This window comes from Bombina bombina, chromosome 4 (assembly GCF_027579735.1).
Source record: "Bombina bombina isolate aBomBom1 chromosome 4, aBomBom1.pri, whole genome shotgun sequence".
NCBI classification, from domain to species: domain Eukaryota; kingdom Metazoa; phylum Chordata; class Amphibia; order Anura; family Bombinatoridae; genus Bombina; species Bombina bombina.
Window position 1 is genome coordinate 203,970,660 of NC_069502.1, and position 21,707 is coordinate 203,992,366.

The following is a 21,707-nucleotide window of genomic DNA, read 5'->3' on the forward strand; positions in this document are numbered from 1 at the left end:
CCAAAAAAACCTGCTGCTGCCTCTAAGACAGCATGAAGGAGTAGCCCCCGATCCGGGACCGGATCTAGTTGGGGGCAGACTTTCTCTCTTCGCCCAGGCTTGGGCAAGAGACGTCCAGGATCCCTGGGCTCTGGAGATTGTTTCCCAGGGATATCTTCTTGATTTCAAAGCCCCATCTCCAAAGGGGAGATTTCATCTCTCACAATTATCTGCAAACCAGATAAAGAGAGAGGCATTCTTACGTTGTGTTCAAGACCTTCTGGTCATGGGAGTGATCCACCCAGTTCCAAGGGAGGAACAGGGGCAGGGATTCTATTCAAATCTGTTCATAGTTCCCAAAAAAGAGGGAACTTTCAGACCAATCTTGGATCTCAAGATCCTAAACAAATTTCTCAGGGTCCCATCCTTCAAGATGAAGACTATTCGAACCATCCTACCTATGATCCAGGAGGGTCAATATATGACTACCGTGGATCTAAAGGATGCTTATCTCCACATTCCGATACACAGAGATCATCATCGGTTTCTCAGGTTTGCCTTCCTAGACAGGCATTACCAGTTTGTGGCTCTTCCCTTCGGGTTAGCCACGGCACCAAGAATCTTTACGAAGGTTCTAGGGTCCCTACTGGCGGTTGTAAGGCCACGAGGCATAGCGGTGGCTCCTTACCTAGACGACATTCTGATACAGGCGTCGACTTTTCAAATCGCCAAGTCCCATACGGACATTGTTCTGGCATTCCTGAGGTCTCACGGGTGGAAGGTGAACGAAGAAAAGAGTTCTCTCTCCCCTTTCACAAGAGTTTCCTTCCTAGGAACTCTGATAGATTCAGTAGAATTGCCAAGATCAAGCAGGAGAGAGCTTCAGTGATTTTGATAGCTTGGTATGCAGATCTGGTGGACATGTCATCCTTTCCACCATGGACTCTGCCGCTGAGGCAGGACCTTCTACTTCAAGGTCCTTTCAAACATCCAAATCTAATTTCTCTGCGTCCGACTGCTTGGAGATTGAACGCTTGATTCTATCAAAGCGTGGTTTTTCCGAGTTGGTCATTAATACCTTAATTCAGGCTCGAAAGCCTGTCACCAGGAAAATCTATCATAAGATATGGTGTAAATATCTTCATTGGTGTGAATCCAAGGGTTACTCATGGAGTAAAGTCAGGATTCCTAGAATCTTATCCTTTCTCCAAGAGGGATTGGAGAAAGGATTGTCTGCTAGTTCCTTAAAGGGACAGATTTCTGCTCTGTCTATTCTTTTGCACAAACGTCTGGCTGAGGTTCCAGACGTTCAGGCGTTTTGTCAGGCTTTAGTTAGAATTAAGCCTGTGTTTAAACCTGTTGCTCCACCATGGAGTTTAAATTTAGTTCTTAAAGTTCTTCAAGGGGTTCCGTTTGAACCTTTGCATAGATATTAAACTTTTATCTTGGAAAGTTCTGTTTCTAGTAGCTATCTCTTCGGCTCGAAGAGTTTCGGAGTTATCTGCTTTACAGTGTGATTCCCCTTATATGATTTTCCATGCAGATAAGGTAGTTTTGCGTACCAAACCTGGGTTTCTTCCTAAGGTAGTATCTAATAAGAACAACAATCAGGAGATTGTTGTTCCTTCATTATGTCCTAATCCTTCCTCAAAGAAGGAACGTCTTTTACACAATCTTGATGTGGTTCGTGCTTTAAAGCTACAAAGGATTTTCGTCAAACATCTGCTTTGTTGTCCATGAATAAGGCAGGGGGCTGCCGAAACGCGTAGGACTTGTACCTATTCACTAATGCTGGGGATATAAGCATTATTTCATTTAATGTACTTTTTTGACTCCATATTAAAGAACTTTTTATGCATCACCTTGAGGCTAGCTGGCATTTGTTTCATCTGCTTTGTTTGTTGTCTACTCTGGACAGAGGAGAGGCCAAAAGGCTTCGGCAACTTCTCTTTCTTTTTGGCTGAGAAGCATAATCCGCTTAGCTTATGAGACTGCTGGCCAGCAGCCTCCTGAAAGAATTACAGCTCATTCCACTAGAGCGGTGGCTTCCACATGGGCTTTTAAAAATGAGGGCCTCTGTTGAACAGATTTGTAAGGCGGCGACTTGTCTTCGCTTCACACTTTTTCTAAATTCTACAAATTCGATACTTTTGCTTCTTCGGAGGATATTTTTTGGAGAAAGGTCTTACAGGCAGTGTTGCCTCCGATTAAGTTCCTGCCTTGTCTCTCCCTTCATCCGTGTCCTAAAGCTTTGGTATTGGTATCCCACAAGTAATGGATAAACCCGTGGACTGGATACACTTTTACAAGAGAAAACAAAATTTATGCTTACCTGATAAATTTATTTCTCTTGTGGTGTATCCAGTCCACGGCCCGCCCTGTCATTTTAAGGCAGGTGTATTTTTTTTTTTTTTTTTTTTTTTTTTAAATTACAGTCACCACTGCACCCTATAGTTTTCTCCTTTTTTCTTGCTTGTCTTTCGGTCGAATGACTGGGGGTGGCAGTTAGGGGAGGAGCTATATAGACAGCTCTGCTGTGGGTGTCCTCTTGCAACTTCCTGTTGGGAAGGAGAATATCCCACAAGTAATGGATGAACCCGTGGACTGGATACACCACAAGAGAAATAAATTTATCAGGTAAGCATAAATTTAGTTTTTGTATAAAAGACTTTAAACTGATTCTCATTATCAGGTTCTATGTTCAATTGTTCTTGTATCAGTTGAGAAATCACCTTCTGTCTAAATTCTGCTGTGCTGGGATATTTTTGTGCCTTCCAATGTTGTAGTATTAAATTCCGGGCTAATTGTATTATGGTCGTTAGCAGATATTCTTCTTTTTTAAATTGTATTGGAAGCACAAAAAAAGTATAGAGGTAAGAGTGGGGGAAAAATCTGAGTGTCACATCTATTTAGCCAATAAGCCACCTTTTTCCAATACTGTAGTATCCTAGGGCAGTACCAAAAACAATGTGTGATATCTGCCTGTGGGGCATGACAATGGAAACAATCTCCTTTGAGGTTTCTATCCCATTTAGCCAGTAATTTAGGAGTGATATATGAATTATTTATAATATAACTATGCGTTTCCTTCCACCGCGTATTCCTATATCCGTCTATCTCTATGCTCTGTTTAATATCTATTTCTGAGATTTCTGGCAAAACTTTTTGCCATTTATTTTCCAAATTTCCTATATGTACCTTACCTAGATTTTTCATAATCATCTTATACCATGTTGCGATTGAAAAATAACCAGCCCCATAAATTTGGATACCTACTACAATTATTCCTAATTACTGTCTTGGTTATACGTTAGATGATTATAAAAAATTTTTGCCTGGAGATAACCATAGAAATGATGTCTCGGTAAACCAAATTCTTCTTGGTTTTGTATAAATGATTTTATCATTCCAGTCCCCTTATCTAACAGTTGTACTATGTACTCCAGGCCTACACTTCTCCAAACATGGAATATAACGTAGTTCAAACCGGGACCAAAATCTGTATGTCCTAAAAACGTAAGATACTTAGATATCCTATAGTTGATATTGAGGGCAATACAAAATTTTTGCCATGCCATTACTATGTTACTTATCACGTTTCAGAGTGGTATCCATTTTTAAAACAAAAAGCATAACTTGGTATGCCCTGGAATAGTAATGCACTACTAGAAGTTAGCGGATGATTGACGGCTGCCTCTTGTCATTGGCTCACTCAATGTCCTCAGCTAGCTCCCAGTATTTCATTGCCGCTCCTTTAATGTTTTTATTTTTATTTTTTAACTGAGTTTTACTGTTGTACATATGCTCCTTGTAATACCAAGACCTTGAAGGGATACTAAACCCAAATTTTTTCTTTCATGATTCAGACAAAGCATGCAATTTTAAGCAACTTTCTAATTTACTCCTATTATTAATTGTTTTCTTCGTTCTCTTGCTATCTTTATTTGAAAAAGAAGGCATCTAAGCTAAGGAGCCGGCCAATTATTGGTTCTGACACTATACAGCACTTGTTTAATGGTGGGTGCATTTTAGCCACCAATCAGCAAGCACAACCCAGGTTGTGAACCAAAAATAAGCCCGGCTTTTCCAAACTTGCATTCTTGCTTTTCAAATAAAGATAGCAAGAGAATGAATAAACATTGATAATAGCAGTAAATTAGAAAGTTGCTTAAAATTGCATGCTCTATCCGAATCATGTAAGAAAAAAATTGGGTTTAGTATCCCTTCAAGGTCTCGGTATTACAAGGAGCATATGTACAACAGTAAAACTCAGTTAAAAAATAAAAATGTCCCTTGAACATACATACAACAATTCTAATGTTCTCAAGTTACTGTTTGAGAAACGGAATATTTTATAAAGAGGACACTCCCATATATCCTTTTTTTTCTTTTTTTTCTTTTTTTTCTTTCAGGAAAATAGAACTTGCATTTATTAGCTCAGTGCTACACGATTGTAATTAACAACTCTTTCTGTCTTATCTTTTTGTATATGTACATTAACCTCATGCAGGTTCTTTCCAGCAGACATTGCAGATATTCCGCCAAACTCCCTCCTACACCCTCCACTCTTTTTATTAATCACCTCCTTTTGTTCTCTACTGGATTTCTCTGTATCAGTTCAGTTGCATATCTTGATTCCCTTTCAGACACACCCAGACACTAATTTGTTGTTACTTTGTGCAGTAGCTTTTGTGCCAAGATTTCATGTCAGCATATTAAAGCCCTAGAGAATATTCTGATGCTTTTATAAGTAAATATTACTTATCAGTTAATCTGCTATTTTTTTCCCAATGTTTTGTGTTTCTACAGAATTCCGGGTCCTTTAATCAAGTAACGCGGAGGAGAGCTATAATTCTTGGATCAGAAAAGAGCTCACTGCATTTCTTCCTTCATCAAACACATTGATAAAAACACTACATAGCTTCAGTACAGTTTGGCAATGTTTTTGATAAGAGACTCTGGGCTTTTAATCTGGACTCCTGTTTGGATTAAAAAAATGGATTATATGAGGAGGTGTGCTGCCTGTCCTGGAGATGACGAGAAAAGATAAATAACAATCATATTGTACCCCTGGCACCAGCCCATCATAAGCAACGCATAACTGACCCGTCTCTCTGGATTGTAGTTCTTTCATTTATATTTATTTTTTAGCATGTAATTGTTTTTTTAATGAATTTGTAAAGTTTTCTTTCATTGCTGAAACTGCCTGGAGTCTTCAACACCATCTTAGAAAGCAATTCACTGTGTAATTCCAGAAGACATTCAGCAAATGTTTTGTTAATCCAGAATTTATAGAATTCTGTTGTTTTATTACTATTATTATTGTTATTTTGTTAATTTATTTATTTATTTGCCATACTTTCACAATGGCTGCAGCTTATAAACTTGTTGCTCATAAAGTCACATGTTATAATAGTGTAGTCTTGGATAAGAGGATTCAGAATGTAATTCATTACTGCCCTGGAATTTGTCAGGTTCATAGACTTGGAGTACAGTGTATGGTCACTCACCACAGTGTTTGCTCAGAGCTGCTCAAACCCCCTGATATATCTTCTTTCAACGTTGGAGATGTTTCGCGTAACATACCCAGTGGAGAGACTGTGATAATAAGTGAGGACTATGCTCATCTCAATCCAAGAATAAAGAAGCCTTCTGCTGTCCAATGTACTGCCAGCCTAAAAGACATAACTGGTGAAGCTATAAATCTTGCCAGTGGTAAAACCAAGGAGTTCTCTTTTGAAAAGCTTAGAAGCTCCACAAACCAGCATGCCAATCTCAGGAAAGGAAGAAAGGTCCGCCCAGATTCTTTTAGTAGAAAATCTGCAGACTATGACTATATCTATGGTCAATTTGCTAATAATGAAAACTGCCCTCCCTTTGGCTTTTCAACAACACAAGGGTTAGAGGCAAAAACAGCACTTTCAAACAGTAATTCATTTGAAGATTCCATTCATAGCATGAGTGCTTTATATTTGCAGGGGCTTTCAGATGAAAACCTCATTAATCAGATTCTCAAGAAACACAAGCTGGACAATTCAGAATCAGGAGAAGACATTAAAATGTGCCTGGACATTCTACTCAAGTGCTCGGATGACCTGAAGAAGTGCACCAATATCATCAAGCAGTGCATCAAAAACAGGTCAATGGGAATCTCTGGCAGCAGTATGGGAGAAGGAAAAGGGTCTGATCATTTCCCAAACCCTGAGATTATTTACATGAATGTTATGGCAAGACTATCATCCTATTTGAAACAGCTTCCCTTTGAATTAGAACATGGACCTCATGGGATCCATGAACGTAGTGATCTAGCAGAGCTTGTTAGTAGCATTCACAGTCTACAGCAGCATCCCTTCTCCCCCATATATGGTCTAGAGCAGCCTCCTAAGTATGAAGATGTTGTTCAGACACCACCTTCACTGACAGGCCTGTCTTTGGCCAGCACTGAACATAAAGAAAAAACACCACAAATTAGCAATGCAGTTGAAGCCATTACAATAAAATCAGTGCCTTCAGTTGCACCTCCTCTACCTGCTAAAACCTGGCAGCGAGGTAACCAAAAAAATCAAACAGGGTCTGTGAAAAATCGTTCAGCGCCTTCTCATCAAGCTAATTCTATAGCTGACCCACCTTATGGGATGAACGTGGAAAGATCATCAAGAAATTCAATGGAAAAACTTTTCATTGAGGAGGATTCAGATTTGGAACAAAATGTAAAGAAAAGTTCAGCAAGTTTATGTAAGTCTGGGTTATCTGGCCAGTTATTAACTGAAAGGGAAAAGCAACACAAATCATATGTCAACCATAACTCTGTTGAGGCTTCTGTGAAGTCTTCCATTAATTCAACAATTTCTTGTTTTGGTAATGAAGAAACAAGAATGGCCATACCTGCTTACAATATGCATTCATCAGCCCCAAGTAAGGCGCCCAAAAGCAATGACCAAGAGGAAATTGACAAGTTACTCTTGGACTTGGAACGTTTTTCTCAAAAAATTGAGAGCACACTAAAGAACCCTCCAATTTCTTCTGCAGAAACATCAAATGCACAATCTGGATTTGCTGTTTTCGAACATGAATCAAATTTGCAATCTTTCCCAGCAGTACAATCAAAGGAAGCCAGTGGACAGAAATTGGCTGATGATGATCGCAATCTTTTGGTACGCATATTGGGAAGCATTGAGGACTTTGCCCAAGAACTTGTTGAATGGCGCACAGGTAAAGGAACTTTGTCTAAGCAAAAAGAAGTTATGCAGATCCTCAAGGAAAACTTGGTTTCTCCGTCCTCAGTATCTAATCAACACTATAGCCAAGACATGCATCCTGGGCCTACATTGTTAATTCAGCAGACCCCAGAAGTCATCAAGGTAAGGAAAAAAAATGTTATTCATGAATTTACCAGCTATTAATATGTTTAAAAAATATGGCAGCTTTGTCAGTAATTTTCTACAGATATTAAATCCATTAGAAGTAAAATAAAACACCATATACAAACAGATGTGAAAACGTTTACATTTGATTCTCACAGAGATGACTGAAATGGGCATCTATACCTAGCTTTAGATTTTCACTATATTGATGTAAGGATATATACCTAGCTTTAGATTATTCTCAATATATTGATGTAAGTATCTATACCTAGCCATTGTTCCTGAGATTTCAGTTTTAGCTCACAGCTATATATCTACCCTGGTTTTGGTTGTAAAAAAAAACCATGACTGACTCCTCAGTATTTTTATTGACTTTCTACCTTTTTAGACATTTTAAGATGTATGCTTAAGAAATTACAATATACAATTAAATACAATTGCAAAGTTTCCAGGGGGCATACATTATGTGTCATTATCAGCTCCTTCACTTCAGCTTAAAGTAGGCTAAAGTCTGTTTGCACAGAACGGTGTGTTTAAAGGCCATAATACCCAAATGTTGAAACACTTGAAAGTGATGCAACATAGCTGTAAAAAGTTGGCTAGAAAATATCACCTGGACATCTCTATGTAAAAAAGAAATATATTTTACCTCAAAATGTCCTATGTATTCAAACCCCATTGTAAAGGACTTTAAGCAGCAAATCAGTATGCCTGTCCCGGGATCGGCAAGGTAGGGAGCCTTGTGCACAACTATTCAGTTTAAGGAAGTTACTATAAAATCTCATGAGAGTTAAGTGAAATCTCATGAGATCACAGTAAAATAGTTCATAACCTCAGCACTGTTGATGCTGATTGGCTGCAGTTAATTTTTTTTTTTTTTTAACCTGCTGCTGGACAGTAGCTGAAAGATATATTTTTACGCAGTACTTACTCGGGTGAGCTGAGGAAATTGTGAGGTAAAATATTTTCTTTTTTTACATATATCTTCTTTCAATGTTGGAGATGTTTCACGTAACATACCCAGTGGAGAGACTGTGATAATAAGGGAGGACTATGCTCATCTCAATCCAAGAATAAAGAAGCCTTCTGCTGTCCAATGACAGGCCCTGCTCTCGTGATTGTGCAATAGAAAATACAGGCAGCTGACGTACAGTTTTAGGAACCATATCTGTCTGTTTTTTAGTACATAGGGGCGTATATATAATGTATGGAATAGTATGGGGTCATTAAATTAAATAACAGTTTTACTATGTGTTGTCATCGCTTTACTAGAACTGTCTTTCCTTATATGGAATAGTGTTAAAGGAATTCTGAATTGAATCTGAATCATAATTTCCCAAGGGATCTCATTGATTTGGCTTTGTTTAGTTGCCAAAGTCTTCTGATCTTTGTTCATTGTCTTTCCTGAGATTTTTGAGTTACAGTACTGTGCTGTGAAACTTTTTTTTGCAGTTTTAAACTGGAAATGATTAGGTCATTTTGGCCAGAACATATCAACAAAATACAGGATCTAACCAACAAAAACATATAAGTAATATCGGTGCATTTGTCTTTCACAGACAGCAGAACAAATTAATTGGCTGTGGAATTACTTTAACCCTTTGGGTATGAGGGAGGTCCGTATTGCATTCATATGCATTGCTCTGCAGTTTTGTTTGGTAGGAAGGAGGTTAACTATGCAAATATCAAAAAGTAATAACAAAGAAATTCTGTTCTGAACATATCCAGTGATTCTTTAGTTAATGCTGAAAATTTGCTATGCGCCTAACAAAATTTGCATTGATCACAGTCCAAAAAGTGAGAAACATCTATCTCTCTTTCTTTCTTTCTTTCTTTATTTCCTTCTTTATTTCCTTCTTTCTTTCTTTCTCTCTCTCTCTCTCTCTTTCTTTCTCTCTCTTTCTTTCTCTCTCTCTTTCGCTCTCTCTCTTTCTCTCTTTCTTTCTCTCTCACTTTCTCTTTCTCTCTTTCTCTAGTCTCCTCTCTCTCTTCTCTCTCTCTTCTCTCTCCTCTCTCTTCTCTCTCCTCTCTCTTCTCTCTCTCTCTTCTCTCTCTCCTCTCTCTCTCTCTCTCTCTCTCTCTTCTCTCTCTTCTCTCTCCTCTCTCTCTCTCTCTCTCTCTCTCTCTCTTCTCTCTCTCTCCTCTCTCTCTCTCTCTTCTCTCTCTTCTCTCTCTTCTCTCTCTCTCTTCTCTCTCTCTCTCCTCTCCTCTCTCTCTTCTCTCTCTTCTCTCTCTTCTCTCTCTCTCATAATTTATCTAGTACATTAAAGTTAGATTAAACCCTTAACCCAAAAGGACATATATATAGGTTATGTGGTACTTTGCCTATCGTACCACATGACATCTATATACATCCAAGTTGCAGGAAGCTCCAGCAGTCTTGGCTCTAAAATTACAGCCTAGAGCTGAAGTTCCTGAGATCCAGGCATCTGCCTGCATATAGAACTGGAGTATGATTGTTACTACACTATAGAAAATGTCGTTTAAAAAAAAAAAAAATAAAAAAAAAATATATATATATATATATATATATGTATTTTAGGTAGTGTTAGGGGGAGGGTTAGAGAGCTATCTGAGGGGATCAGGAAGGTGGGAGGGTTGAGGAGGATCACTAAACTGCAGAAAAAAATTATATATATATTATATATACCGTATATATATATATATATATATATATATATATATATATATATATATATAAAATAATAATAATGAAACAAAAAAACTAAACTAAACTGCATACTGGCAGACTGTCTGCCAGTACCTAAGATGTTGGTGACCAGTAGGGGGTGAGGGAGGGAAGAAAGTTGTTTGGGAGGGAACAAGTAGGGTTCAGGGGGTGGGAGGGTAATCTCTACACTAAATCTCATGTGATTAAGGGGTAATACCCCAAAACGTTGTGGTTATGTTTTGGAACCAACAAATGTATATGATTACAGTGCTGCTGCCTTTGTGGACTTTTATGGATATTGGGATTGCAGTCTCCCTAGCAGCGTGCACTGTTATATGGGTGTGCTGGACTGTGTTTCGATATCTTTGAACAAAGGGGATCCCAGAGAAGTTTTTACAACCATTTGTGCCATGATTGCACAAGCAATATGTAAAGAATTGCAGTGAGAAACCCAAAGTTAGTGGAAAAAGTTATTATTTTTTTTTTTTTATGTGATCGCATTTGGCAGGGAAATGGTGGCATGAAATATACCAAAATGGACCTAGATCAATACAATAAGTTGTCTACTTCAAAATATATATATAGTTTTGACAAGTAAATACAAAAAAAGTCTCTCTGTTTAAATGGAGTGATAACAAAAATGCTAAAAAATTGTCTGGTATTTGGGGCAAGTTTGTTGAAAGTCCCGGTAGCAAAGGGGTTAAAAAACATGAAAACATTTATATAACCTTTTAACCATTATGTTCATTTTTTTCAGCTGATATTTTGCCATTCTGCTCACATCCAATAACAAGTATGGTAAACCTTCAACTAGTACTAATGATTATAAAATTGTGCAGATCATCCCACTTACTCTTGTTGTTGTTTTTCCTTCTGAATGGTCTTTTTCACCAGGCAAAGAGCAATAATGATATATTATCTCAATAATGGACTAACATTATTGCTACACAAAGCACAGCACATAAAGGATAATTGAATATGAATATAATAACGGAATAAGGACAAATACGGAGTATGGGGATGTTTACATTTAACCTCCTGGTTACAAGATAGTAAACCTTAACCTAGCAATGTATTGGAGCTTTATCTGGCAGTTGAGGGGTTACATACTTAATTGTTCTCCATAAATGTAGAGCACTTAGAGAACAGTCAGTAGCAGCAGCTGTAAATACATGAGCTATTCTTCACTCAGCCTTTTAAATAACACCTTTGTTGCATACCATGTATTGGCTTAGCATACTAATAAAGCTTATGTCAATATAAGCAGGAGATAAATACTTGCAGTAGATACAGCCATATTTCTCTGGCTTGTGCCATTTATGTCTTAAAATAATTTAAATCTCAATAAAATGCAACTTTACCTCGTAAGTATACTTAGTGATACTAAACCCAATTTTTATTCTTTCATGATTGAGACAAAGCGTGCAATTTTAAACAACTTTCTAATTTACACCTATTATCAATTTTTCTTTGTATTTTTGCTATCTTTATGTAAAAAGCAAAAATGTAAAATTTAGGAGCCTGCCCATTTTTGGTTCAGAACCTGGGTTACGCTTGCTGATTGGTGGCTAAATGTAGCCACCAATAAGCAAGCACTATCCAGGGTGCTGAACCTAAAATTAGAAAATTGCTTAAAATTGCATGATCTATCTGAATCATGAAAAAAAATTGTGGTTTAGTATCCCTTTAAATAAAAAAATATCAGTAAATAAAGAGTTACCTTACAAGTGAAGTGCAATTAGTAGTACACTGTACTATGTTTTGTGCAATCTTGTATTACAAGTGGATGGTTAAATATTTTATCAAAAGCGTGTTAATATGGCCGAAACTTTGATAGCACATCCTATACGTTTAATGGATAGCACAAGCAGCTGTGCTAAATAGAGCTGTACAATTTAGTGCTTTTTGAGACCTGAAGTAAATCATTATTTCTTTCATAAGATATGTTGAGAATCTTCAATTACTGTTGGGAATATCACTCCTGGCCAGCAGGAGGAGGCAAAGAGCACCACAGCAAAGCTGTTAAAGGAACAGTCTAGTCAAAACTAAACTTTCATGATTCAGATAGGGCATGCAATTTTAAACAACTTTCCAATTTACTTTTATCATCAAATTTGCTTTGTTCCCTTGGTGATATTTTTGAAAAGCTAAACCTAGGTTGGCTCAAACTGATTTCTAAACCCTTGAAAATCGCCTCTTAGCTCAGAGCATTTTGAAAGTTTTTCAGAGTTAGACAGTACTAGTTCATGTGTGTCATATAGATAGCATTGTGCTCACTCCCGTGGAGTTATTTAGGAGTCTGCACTGATTGGCTAACCTTCATGTCAGTCACAAGCACTGACATAAGGGGGCAGTCTGCAGAGGCTTAGATACAAGGTAATCACAAAGGTAAAACATGTATTAATATAACTTTGTTAGTTATGCAAAACTGGGGAATGGGTAATAAAGGGATTGTCTATCTTTTTAAACAATAAACATTTTGGTGTAGACTGTCCCTTTAAGTATTACTTCCCCACCCACAACCCCGAGTCATTCTCTTTGCCTGTGGTGCAATGAGGAGATGAAGCTTTCTCCTGTTAAGTGTAGTCAGTCCACGGGTCATCCATTACTTATGGGATATTAACTCCTCCCCAACAGGAAGTGCAAGAGGATCACCCAAGCAGAGCTGCTATATAGCTCCTCCCCTCTACGTCATACCCAGTCATTCTCTTGCACCCAACTAATAGATAGGATGTGTGAGAGGACTGTGGTTGTTAAACTTAGGCCTAGATTTAGAGTTCGGCGGTAAAAGGGCTGTTAACGCTCCGCGGGTTTTTTTCTGGCCGCACCATAAATTTAACTCTGGTATCGAGAGTTCAAACAAATGCTGCGTTAGGCTCCAAAAAAGGAGCGTAGAGCATTTATACCGCAAATGCAACTCTCGATACCAGAGTTGCTTACGGACGCGGCCGGCATCAAAAACGTGCTCGTGCACGATTCTCCCATAGGAAACAATGGGGCTGTTTGAGCTGAAAAAAAACCTAACACCTGCAAAAAAGCAGCGTTCAGCTCCTAACGCAGCCCCATTGTTTCCTATGGGGAAACACCTCCTAAGTCTGCACCTAACACCCTAACATGTACCCCGAGTCTAAACACCCCTAACCTTACACTTATTAACTCCTAATCTGCCGCCCCCGCTATCGCTGACCCCTGCATTACACTTTTAACCCCTAATCTGCCGCTCCGTAAACCGCCGCCACCTACGTTATCCCTATGTACCCCTAATCTGCTGCCCTAACATCGCCGACCCCTATGTTATATTTATTAACCCCTAATCTGCCCCCCACATCGTCGCCGACACCTGCCTACACTTATTAACCCCTAATCTGCCGAGCGGACCGCACCGCTACTATAATAAAGTTATTAACCCCTAATCCGCCTCACTAACCCTATCATAAATAGTATTAACCCTAATCTGCCCTCCCTAACATCGCCGACACCTACCTTCAATTATTAACCCCTAATCTGCCGACCGGAGCTCACCGCTATTCTAATAAATGGATTAACCCCTAAAGCTAAGTCTAACCCTAACACTAACACCCCCCTAAGTTAAATATAATTTTTATCTAACAAAATAAATTAACTCTTATTAAATAAATGATTCCTATTTAAAGCTAAATACTTACCTGTAAAATAAATCCTAATATAGCTACAATATAAATTATAATTATATTATAGCTATTTTAGGATTAATATTTATTTTACAGGCAACTTTGTAATTATTTTAACCAGGTACAATAGCTATTAAATAGTTAAGAACTATTTAATAGTTACCTAGTTAAAATAATAACAAATTTACCTGTAAAATAAATCATAACCTAAGATATAATTAAACCTAACACTACCCTATCAATAAAATAATTAAATAAACTACCTACAATTACCTACAATTAACCTAACACTACACTATCAATAAATTAATTAAACACAATTGCTACAAATAAATAAAATTAAATAAACTATCTAAAGTACAAAAAATAAAAAAGAACTAAGTTACAGAAAATAATAAAATATTTACAAACATAATAAAAATATTACAACAATTTTAAACTAATTACACCTACTCTAAGCCCCCTAATAAAATAACAAAGCCCCCAAAATAAAAAATTCCCTACCCTATTCTAAAATACAAATATTACAAGCTCTTTTACCTTACCCAGCCCTGAACAGGGCCCTTTGCGGGGCATGCCCCAAGAATTTCAGCTCTTTTGCCTGTAAAAAAAAACATACAATAACCCCCCCCCCAACATTACAACCCACCACCCACATACCCCTAATCTAACCCAAACCCCCCTTAAATAAACCTAACACTACCCCCCTGATGATCTTCCTACCTTGTCTTCACCATGCCAGGTTCACCGATCCGTCCTGGCTCCAAGATCTTCATCCAACCCAAGCGTGGGCTAGACATCCACTGAAGAAGTCCAGAAGAGGGTCCAAAGTCTTCCTCCTATCCGGCAAGAAGAGGACATCCGGACCGGCAAACATCTTCTCCAAGCGGCATCTTCTATCTTCTTCCATCCGATGACGACCGGCTCCATCTTGAAGACCTCCAGCGCGGATCCATCCTCTTCTTCCGACGACTAGACGACGAATGACGGTTCCTTTAAGGGACGTCATCCAAGATGGCGTCCCTCGAATTCCGATTGGCTGATAGGATTCTATCAGCCAATCGGAATTAAGGTAGGAATTTTCTGATTGGCTGATGGAATCAGCCAATCAGAATATAGTTCAATCGATTGGCTGATCCAATCAGCCAATCAGATTGAGCTCGCATTCTATTGGCTGATCGGAACAGCCAATAGAATGCGAGCTCAATCTGATTGGCTGATTGGATCAGCCAATCGGATTTGAACTATATTCTGATTGGCTGATTCCATCAGCCAATCAGAAAATTCCTACCTTAATTCCGATTGGCTGATAGAATCCTATCAGCCAATCGGAATTCGAGGGACGCCATCTTGGATGACGTCCCTTAAAGGAACCGTCATTCGTCGTCTAGTCGTCGGAAGAAGAGGATGGATCCGCGCTGGAGGTCTTCAAGATGGAGCCGGTCGTCATCGGATGGAAGAAGATAGAAGATGCCGCTTGGAGAAGATGTTTGCCGGTCCGGATGTCCTCTTCTTGCCGGATAGGAGGAAGACTTTGGACCCTCTTCTGGACTTCTTCAGTGGATGTCTAGCCCACGCTTGGGTTGGATGAAGATCTTGGAGCCAGGACGGATCGGTGAACCTGGCATGGTGACGACAAGGTAGGAAGATCATCAGGGGGGTAGTGTTAGGTTTATTTAAGGGGGGTTTGGGTTAGATTAGGGGTATGTGGGTGGTGGGTTGTAATGTTGGGGGGGGGTATTGTATGTTTTTTTTTACAGGCAAAAGAGCTGAAATTCTTGGGGCATGCCCCGCAAAGGGCCCTGTTCAGGGCTGGTAAGGTAAAAGAGCTTGTAATATTTGTATTTTAGAATAGGGGTAGGGAATTTTTTATTTTGGGGGGCTTTGTTATTTTATTAGGGGGCTTAGAGTAGGTGTAATTAGTTTAAAATTGTTGTAATATTTTTATTATGTTTGTAAATATTTTATTATTTTCTGTAACTTAGTTTCTTTTTTATTTTTTGTACTTTAGATAGTTTATTTAATTTTATTTATTTGTAGCAATTGTGTTTAATTAATTTATTGATAGTGTAGTGTTAGGTTAATTGTAGGTAATTGTAGGTAGTTTATTTAATTATTTTATTGATAGGGTAGTGTTAGGTTTAATTATATCTTAGGTTAGGATTTATTTTACAGGGTAAATTTGTTATTATTTTAACTAGGTAACTATTAAATAGTTCTTAACTATTTAATAGCTATTGTACCTGGTTAAAATAATTACAAAGTTGCCTGTAAAATAAATATTAATCCTAAAATAGCTATAATATAATTATAATTTATATTGTAGCTATATTAGGATTTATTTTACAGGTAAGTATTTAGCTTTAAATAGGAATCATGTATTTAATAAGAGTTAATTTATTTCGTTAGATAAAAATTATATTTAACTTAGGGGGGTGTTAGTGTTAGGGTTAGACTTAGCTTTAGGGTTTAATCCATTTATTAGAATAGCGGTGAGCTCCGGTCGGCAGATTAGGGGTTTAATAAGTGTAGGTAGGTGTCGGCGACGTTGTGGGGGGCAGATTAGGGGTTAATAAATATAACATAGGGGTCGGCGATGTTAGGGGTAGCAGATTAGGGGTACATAGGGATAACGTAGGTGGCGGCGATTTGCGGTCGGAAGATTAGGGGTTAATTATTTTAAGTAGCTTGCGGCGACGTTGTGGGGGGCAAGTTAGGGGTTAATAGATATAATACAGGGGTCGGCGGTGTTAGGGGCAGCAGATTAGGGGTACATAAGTATACGTAGGTGGCGGTCGGCAGATTAGGGGTTAAAAATTTTAATCGAGTGGCGGCGATGTGGGGGGAGCTCGGTTTAGGGGTACATAGGTAGTTTATGGGTGTTAGTGTACTTTAGGGTACAGTAGTTAAGAGCTTTATAAACCGGCGTTAGCCAGAAAGCTCTTAACTCCTGCTATTTTCAGGCGGCTGGAATCTTGTCGTTAGAGCTCTAACGCTCACTGCAGAAACGACTCTAAATACCGGCGTTAGGAAGATCCCATTGAAAAGATAGGCTACGCAAATGGCGTAGGGGGATCTGCGGTATGGAAAAGTCGCGGCTGTAAAGTGAGCGTTAGACCCTTTAATCACTGACTCCAAATACCAGCGGGCGCCCAAAACCAGCGTTAGGAGCCTCTAACGCTGGTTTTGACGGCTACCGCCGAACTCTAAATCTAGGCCTTAGTTTTTATTTCTTCAATCAAAAGTTTGTTATTTTAAACGGCACCGGAGTGTGTTGTTTTTTCTCAGGCAGCATTAGAAGAAGAATCTACCTGAGTTTGTGTATGATCTTAGCGGACGTAACTAAGATCCATTTGCTGTTCTCGGCCATTCTGAGGAGCGAGGTAACTTCAGAACAGGGGACAGCGGGCAGGTTCACCTGCAAAGAGGTATGTTGCAGTATATTATTTTCTAAGGAATGGAATTGACTGAGAAAATACTGCTAATACCGATGTAATGTAAGTACAGCCTTAAATGCAGTAGTAGCGACTGGTATCAGGCTGATATATATGTATGTTTACAATTAAGTATTTCTGGGGAATGGCACTTCACTGGGAAAATACTGTATACATATAACTTTTAGCCTAATCTGCAGTGTGAGCGACTAGCAGCAGGCTTTTTAAAGGGACAGTCTACACCAGAATTTTTATTGTTTTAAAAGATAGATAATCCCTTTATTATCCATTTCACAGTTTTGCATAACCAACACAGTTATAATAATCTACTTTTAACCTCTGTGATTATCTTGTATCTAAGCCTCTGCAAACTGCCGCTTTTTTCAATTCTTTTGACAGACTTGCAGTCTAGCCAATCAGTGCCTGCTCCCAGATAACTTCTTGTGCATGAGCACAGTGTTATCTATATGAAATACGTGAACTAACACCCTCTAGTGGTGAAAAACTGTTAAAATGCAATCTGAAAGAGGTGGGCTTCAAGGTCTAAGAAATTAGCATATGAACCTCCTAGGTTAAGCTTTCAACTAAGAATACCAAGAGAACAAAGCAAAATTGGTGATAAAAGTAAATTGGAAAATTGTTTAAAATTACATGCTCTATCTGAATCATGAAGTTTATTTTGGCCTAGACTGTCCCTTTAATAACATTTCATAGATTATATTTTAAACGTTTGCTGGCATGTTAATCGTTTATTTATCTGAGGTACTTGGTGAAAAAAAATTTTGGGCGTTATTTTCCACATGGTTGTCGTTTGTTTTGAATTAAAACAGTTTACTGAGCTTCCCTCACTGTTGTATTGTGAGTGGGAGGGGCCTATTTTGGCGCTTTTACTGCGCATTAGAAATTCAGTCACAGTCTGCTTTCTTCTCCCTGCATGATCCAAGACGTCTCTACAGAGCTCAGGGGTCTTCAAAACTAGTTTTGAGGGAGGTAATCACTCACAGCAGACCTGTGAGACTGTGCTTTGACTGTGATTAAAACGCTTATATTTTCAATTGTTATCCGTTTTTCTGATATTAAGGGTTAATCATCCATTGCTAGTGAGTGCAATCCTTTGCTAACTTTATGCATTTACTGTGAAAATTTGGTTTCTATAACTAATCCGGTTCATTGTTATTTCAACTGTGACACTTTTTGTGTGCTTCTTAAAGGCACAGTAACGTTTTTTATATTGCTTGCAAATTTATTTGAAAAGTATTTTCAAGCTTGCTAGGCTAATTGCTAGTTTGTTTTAACATGTCTGACATAGAGGAATCTCTTTGTGCAATATGTTCAAAAGCCAATGTGGAGCCCAATAGAAATTTGTGTACTAATTGCATTGATGCTACTTTAAATAAAAGCCAATCTGTACATTTTAAGAAAATTTCACCAGACAACGAGGGGAAAGTTATGCCGACTAACTCTCCTCACGTGTCAGTACCTGCATCTCCCGCTCAGGAGGTGCGTGATATTGCGACGCCAAGTACATCAGGGCGTCCATTACAAATCACTTTACAAGACATGGCTAATGTTATGACTGAAGTTTTATCTAAATTACCAGAACTTAGAGGTAAACGCGACCACTCTGGGGTGAGAACAGAGTACGCTGATAATGTTAGAGCCATGTCTGATACTGCGTCACAAATGGCAGAACATGAAGACGGAGAGCTTCATTCTGTGGGTGACGGATCTGATCCAAATAGACTGGACTCAGACATTTCAAATTTTAAATTTAAGCTTGAGAAGCTCCGTGTATTATTAGGGGAGGTATTAGCGGCTCTGAATGATTGTAACACGGTTGCAATCCCAGAGAAATTATGTAGGCTGGATAGATACTATGCGGTACCGGCGTGTACTGACGTTTTTCCTATACCTAAGAGGCTTACAGAAATTATTACCAAGGAGTGGGATAGGCCCGGTGTGCCCTTTTCCCCCCTCCTATATTTAGAAAAATGTTTCCAATAGACGCCACCACACGGGACTTATGGCAGACGGTCCCTAAGGTGGAAGGAGCAGTTTCTACTCTGGCTAAGCGTACCACTATCCCGGTGGAGGATAGCTGTGCCTTTTCAGACCCAATGGACAAAAAGTTAGAGGGTTACCTTAAGAAAATGTTTACTCAACAAGGTTTTATATTACAACCCCTCGCATGCATTGCGCCTGTCACGGCTGCGGCGGCATTTTGGTTTGAGTCTCTAGAAGAGACCATTAGCTCAGTTCCATTGGATGAAATTATAGACAAGCTTAGAGTCCTTAAGCTAGCTAATTCATTTATTTCTGATGCCGTAGTACATTTAACTAAGCTTACGGCTAAGAATTCCGGATTCGCCATCCAGGCGCGCAGAGCGCTGTGGCTAAAATCCTGGTCAGCCGATGTGACTTCTAAATCTAAATTGCTTAACATTCCTTTCAAAGGGCAGACATTATTTGGGCCCGGTTTGAAAGAAATTATCGCTGACATTACTGGAGGTAAGGGACATGCCCTACCTCAAGACAGAGCCAAACCAAGGGCTAGACAGTCTAATTTTCGTGCCTTTCGTAACTTCAAGGCAGGAGCAGCATCAACTTCCTCCGCTCCAAAACAGGAAGGAACTGTTGCTCGTTACAGACAGGGCTGGAAACCTAACCAGACCTGGAACAAGGGCAAGCAGGCCAGAAAACCTGCTGCCGCCCCTAAGACAGCATGAAGTGAGGGCCCCCGATCCGGAAACGGATCTAGTAGGGGGCAGACTTTCTCTCTTCGCCCAGGCTTGGGCAAGAGATGTCCAGGATCCCTGGGCGTTAGAGATCGTATCCCAGGGATATCTTCTGGACTTCAAAGCTTCTCCTCCCAAAGGGAGATTTCATCTTTCAAGGTTGTCAACAAACCAGACAAAGAAGGAGGCGTTTCTACGCTGTGTTCAAGATCTTTTGCTAATGGGAGTGATCCACCCGGTTCCGCGGTCGGAACACGGACAGGGGTTTTACTCAAATCTGTTTGTGGTTCCCAAGAAAGAAGGAACCTTCAGACCAATCTTGGATTTAAAGATCCTAAACAAATTCCTAAGAGTTCCATCGTTCAAAATGGAAACTATTCGGACAATCTTACCCATGATCCAAAAGGGTCAGTACATGACCACAGTGGATCTAAAGGATGCGTACCTCCACATACCGATTCACAAGGATCATTACCGGTACCTAAGGTTTGCCTTCCTAGACAGGCATTATCAGTTTGTAGCTCTTCCCTTCGGGTTAGCTACGGCTCCAAGAATCTTTACAAAGGTCCTGGGCTCTCTTCTGGTGGTACTAAGACCGCGAGGAATAGCGGTAGCTCCATACCTAGACGACATTCTGATACAAGCGTCAAATTTCCAAACTGCCAAGTCTCATACAGAGTTAGTTCTGGCATTTCTAAGGTCGCATGGGTGGAAGGTGAACGTAGAAAAGAGTTCTCTATTGCCACTCACAAGAGTTCCCTTCTTGGGGACTCTTATAGATTCTGTAGAAATGAAAATTTACCTGACAGAGGACAGGTTAACAAAACTTCTAAATGCTTGCCGTGTCCTTCATTCTATTCAACACCCGTCAGTGGCTCAATGCATGGAGGTAATCGGCTTAATGGTAGCGGCAATGGACATAGTACCTTTTGCACGCCTGCATCTCAGACCGCTGCAATTGTGCATGCTAAGTCAGTGGAATGGGGATTACTCAGATTTGTCCCCTATGCTGAATCTGGATCAAGAGACCAGAGATTCTCTTCTATGGTGGCTTTCTCGGCCACATCTATCCAGGGGGATGCCCTTCAGCAGGCCAGACTGGACAATTGTAACAATAGACGCCAGCCTACTAGGTTGGGGCGCTGTCTGGAATTCCCTGAAGGCTCAGGGATCATGGACTCAGGAGGAGAGTCTCCTTCCAATAAACATCCTGGAATTGAGAGCAGTTCTCAATGCCCTTCTGTCTTGGCCTCAGTTAGCAACTCTGAGGTTCATCAGGTTTCAGTCGGACAACATCACGACTGTGGCTTACATCAACCATCAGGGAGGGACAAGGAGTTCCCTAGCGATGATGGAAGTTTCAAAGATAATTCGCTGGGCAGAGTCTCACTCTTGCAACCTGTCAGCGATCCACATCCCAGGCGTGGAGAACTGGGAGGCGGATTTCCTAAGTCGCCAGACTTTTCATCCGGGGGAGTGGGAACTTCATCCGGAGGTCTTTGCCCAAATACTTCGACGTTGGGGCAAACCAGATATGGATCTCATGGCGTCTCGCCAGAACGCCAAGCTTCCTTGTTACGGGTCCAGATCCAGGGACCCGGGAGCGGTCCTGATAGATGCTCTGACAGCACCTTGGACCTTCAAGATGGCTTATGTGTTTCCACCCTTCCCGATGCTTCCTCGATTGATTGCCAGGATCAAACAGGAGAAAGCATCGGTGATTCTAATAGCGCCTGCGTGGCCACGCAGGACCTGGTATGCAGATCTAGTGGACATGTCATCCTGTCCACCTTGGTCACTGCCTCTGAGACAGGACCTTCTAATCCAGGGTCCTTTCAAACATCAAAATCTAATTTCTCTGAAGCTGACTGCAT

General features: G+C 39.7%; 1 protein-coding gene across 2 annotated transcripts in view; it reads left to right on the forward strand.

Moving 5' to 3' along the window:
- PPP2R3A (protein phosphatase 2 regulatory subunit B''alpha) overlaps positions 1-21,707 on the forward strand; it is a 703,244-nt gene that overhangs the window by 480,538 nt on the left and 200,999 nt on the right. For both annotated transcript variants that reach the window (XM_053709750.1, XM_053709751.1), the window contains exon 4: positions 4,789-7,340. In XM_053709750.1, the coding sequence (XP_053565725.1) occupies positions 5,346-7,340 (1,995 nt within the window). In that variant the 5' untranslated portion in view covers positions 4,789-5,345. The remainder of the gene's footprint in view (positions 1-4,788; positions 7,341-21,707) is intronic.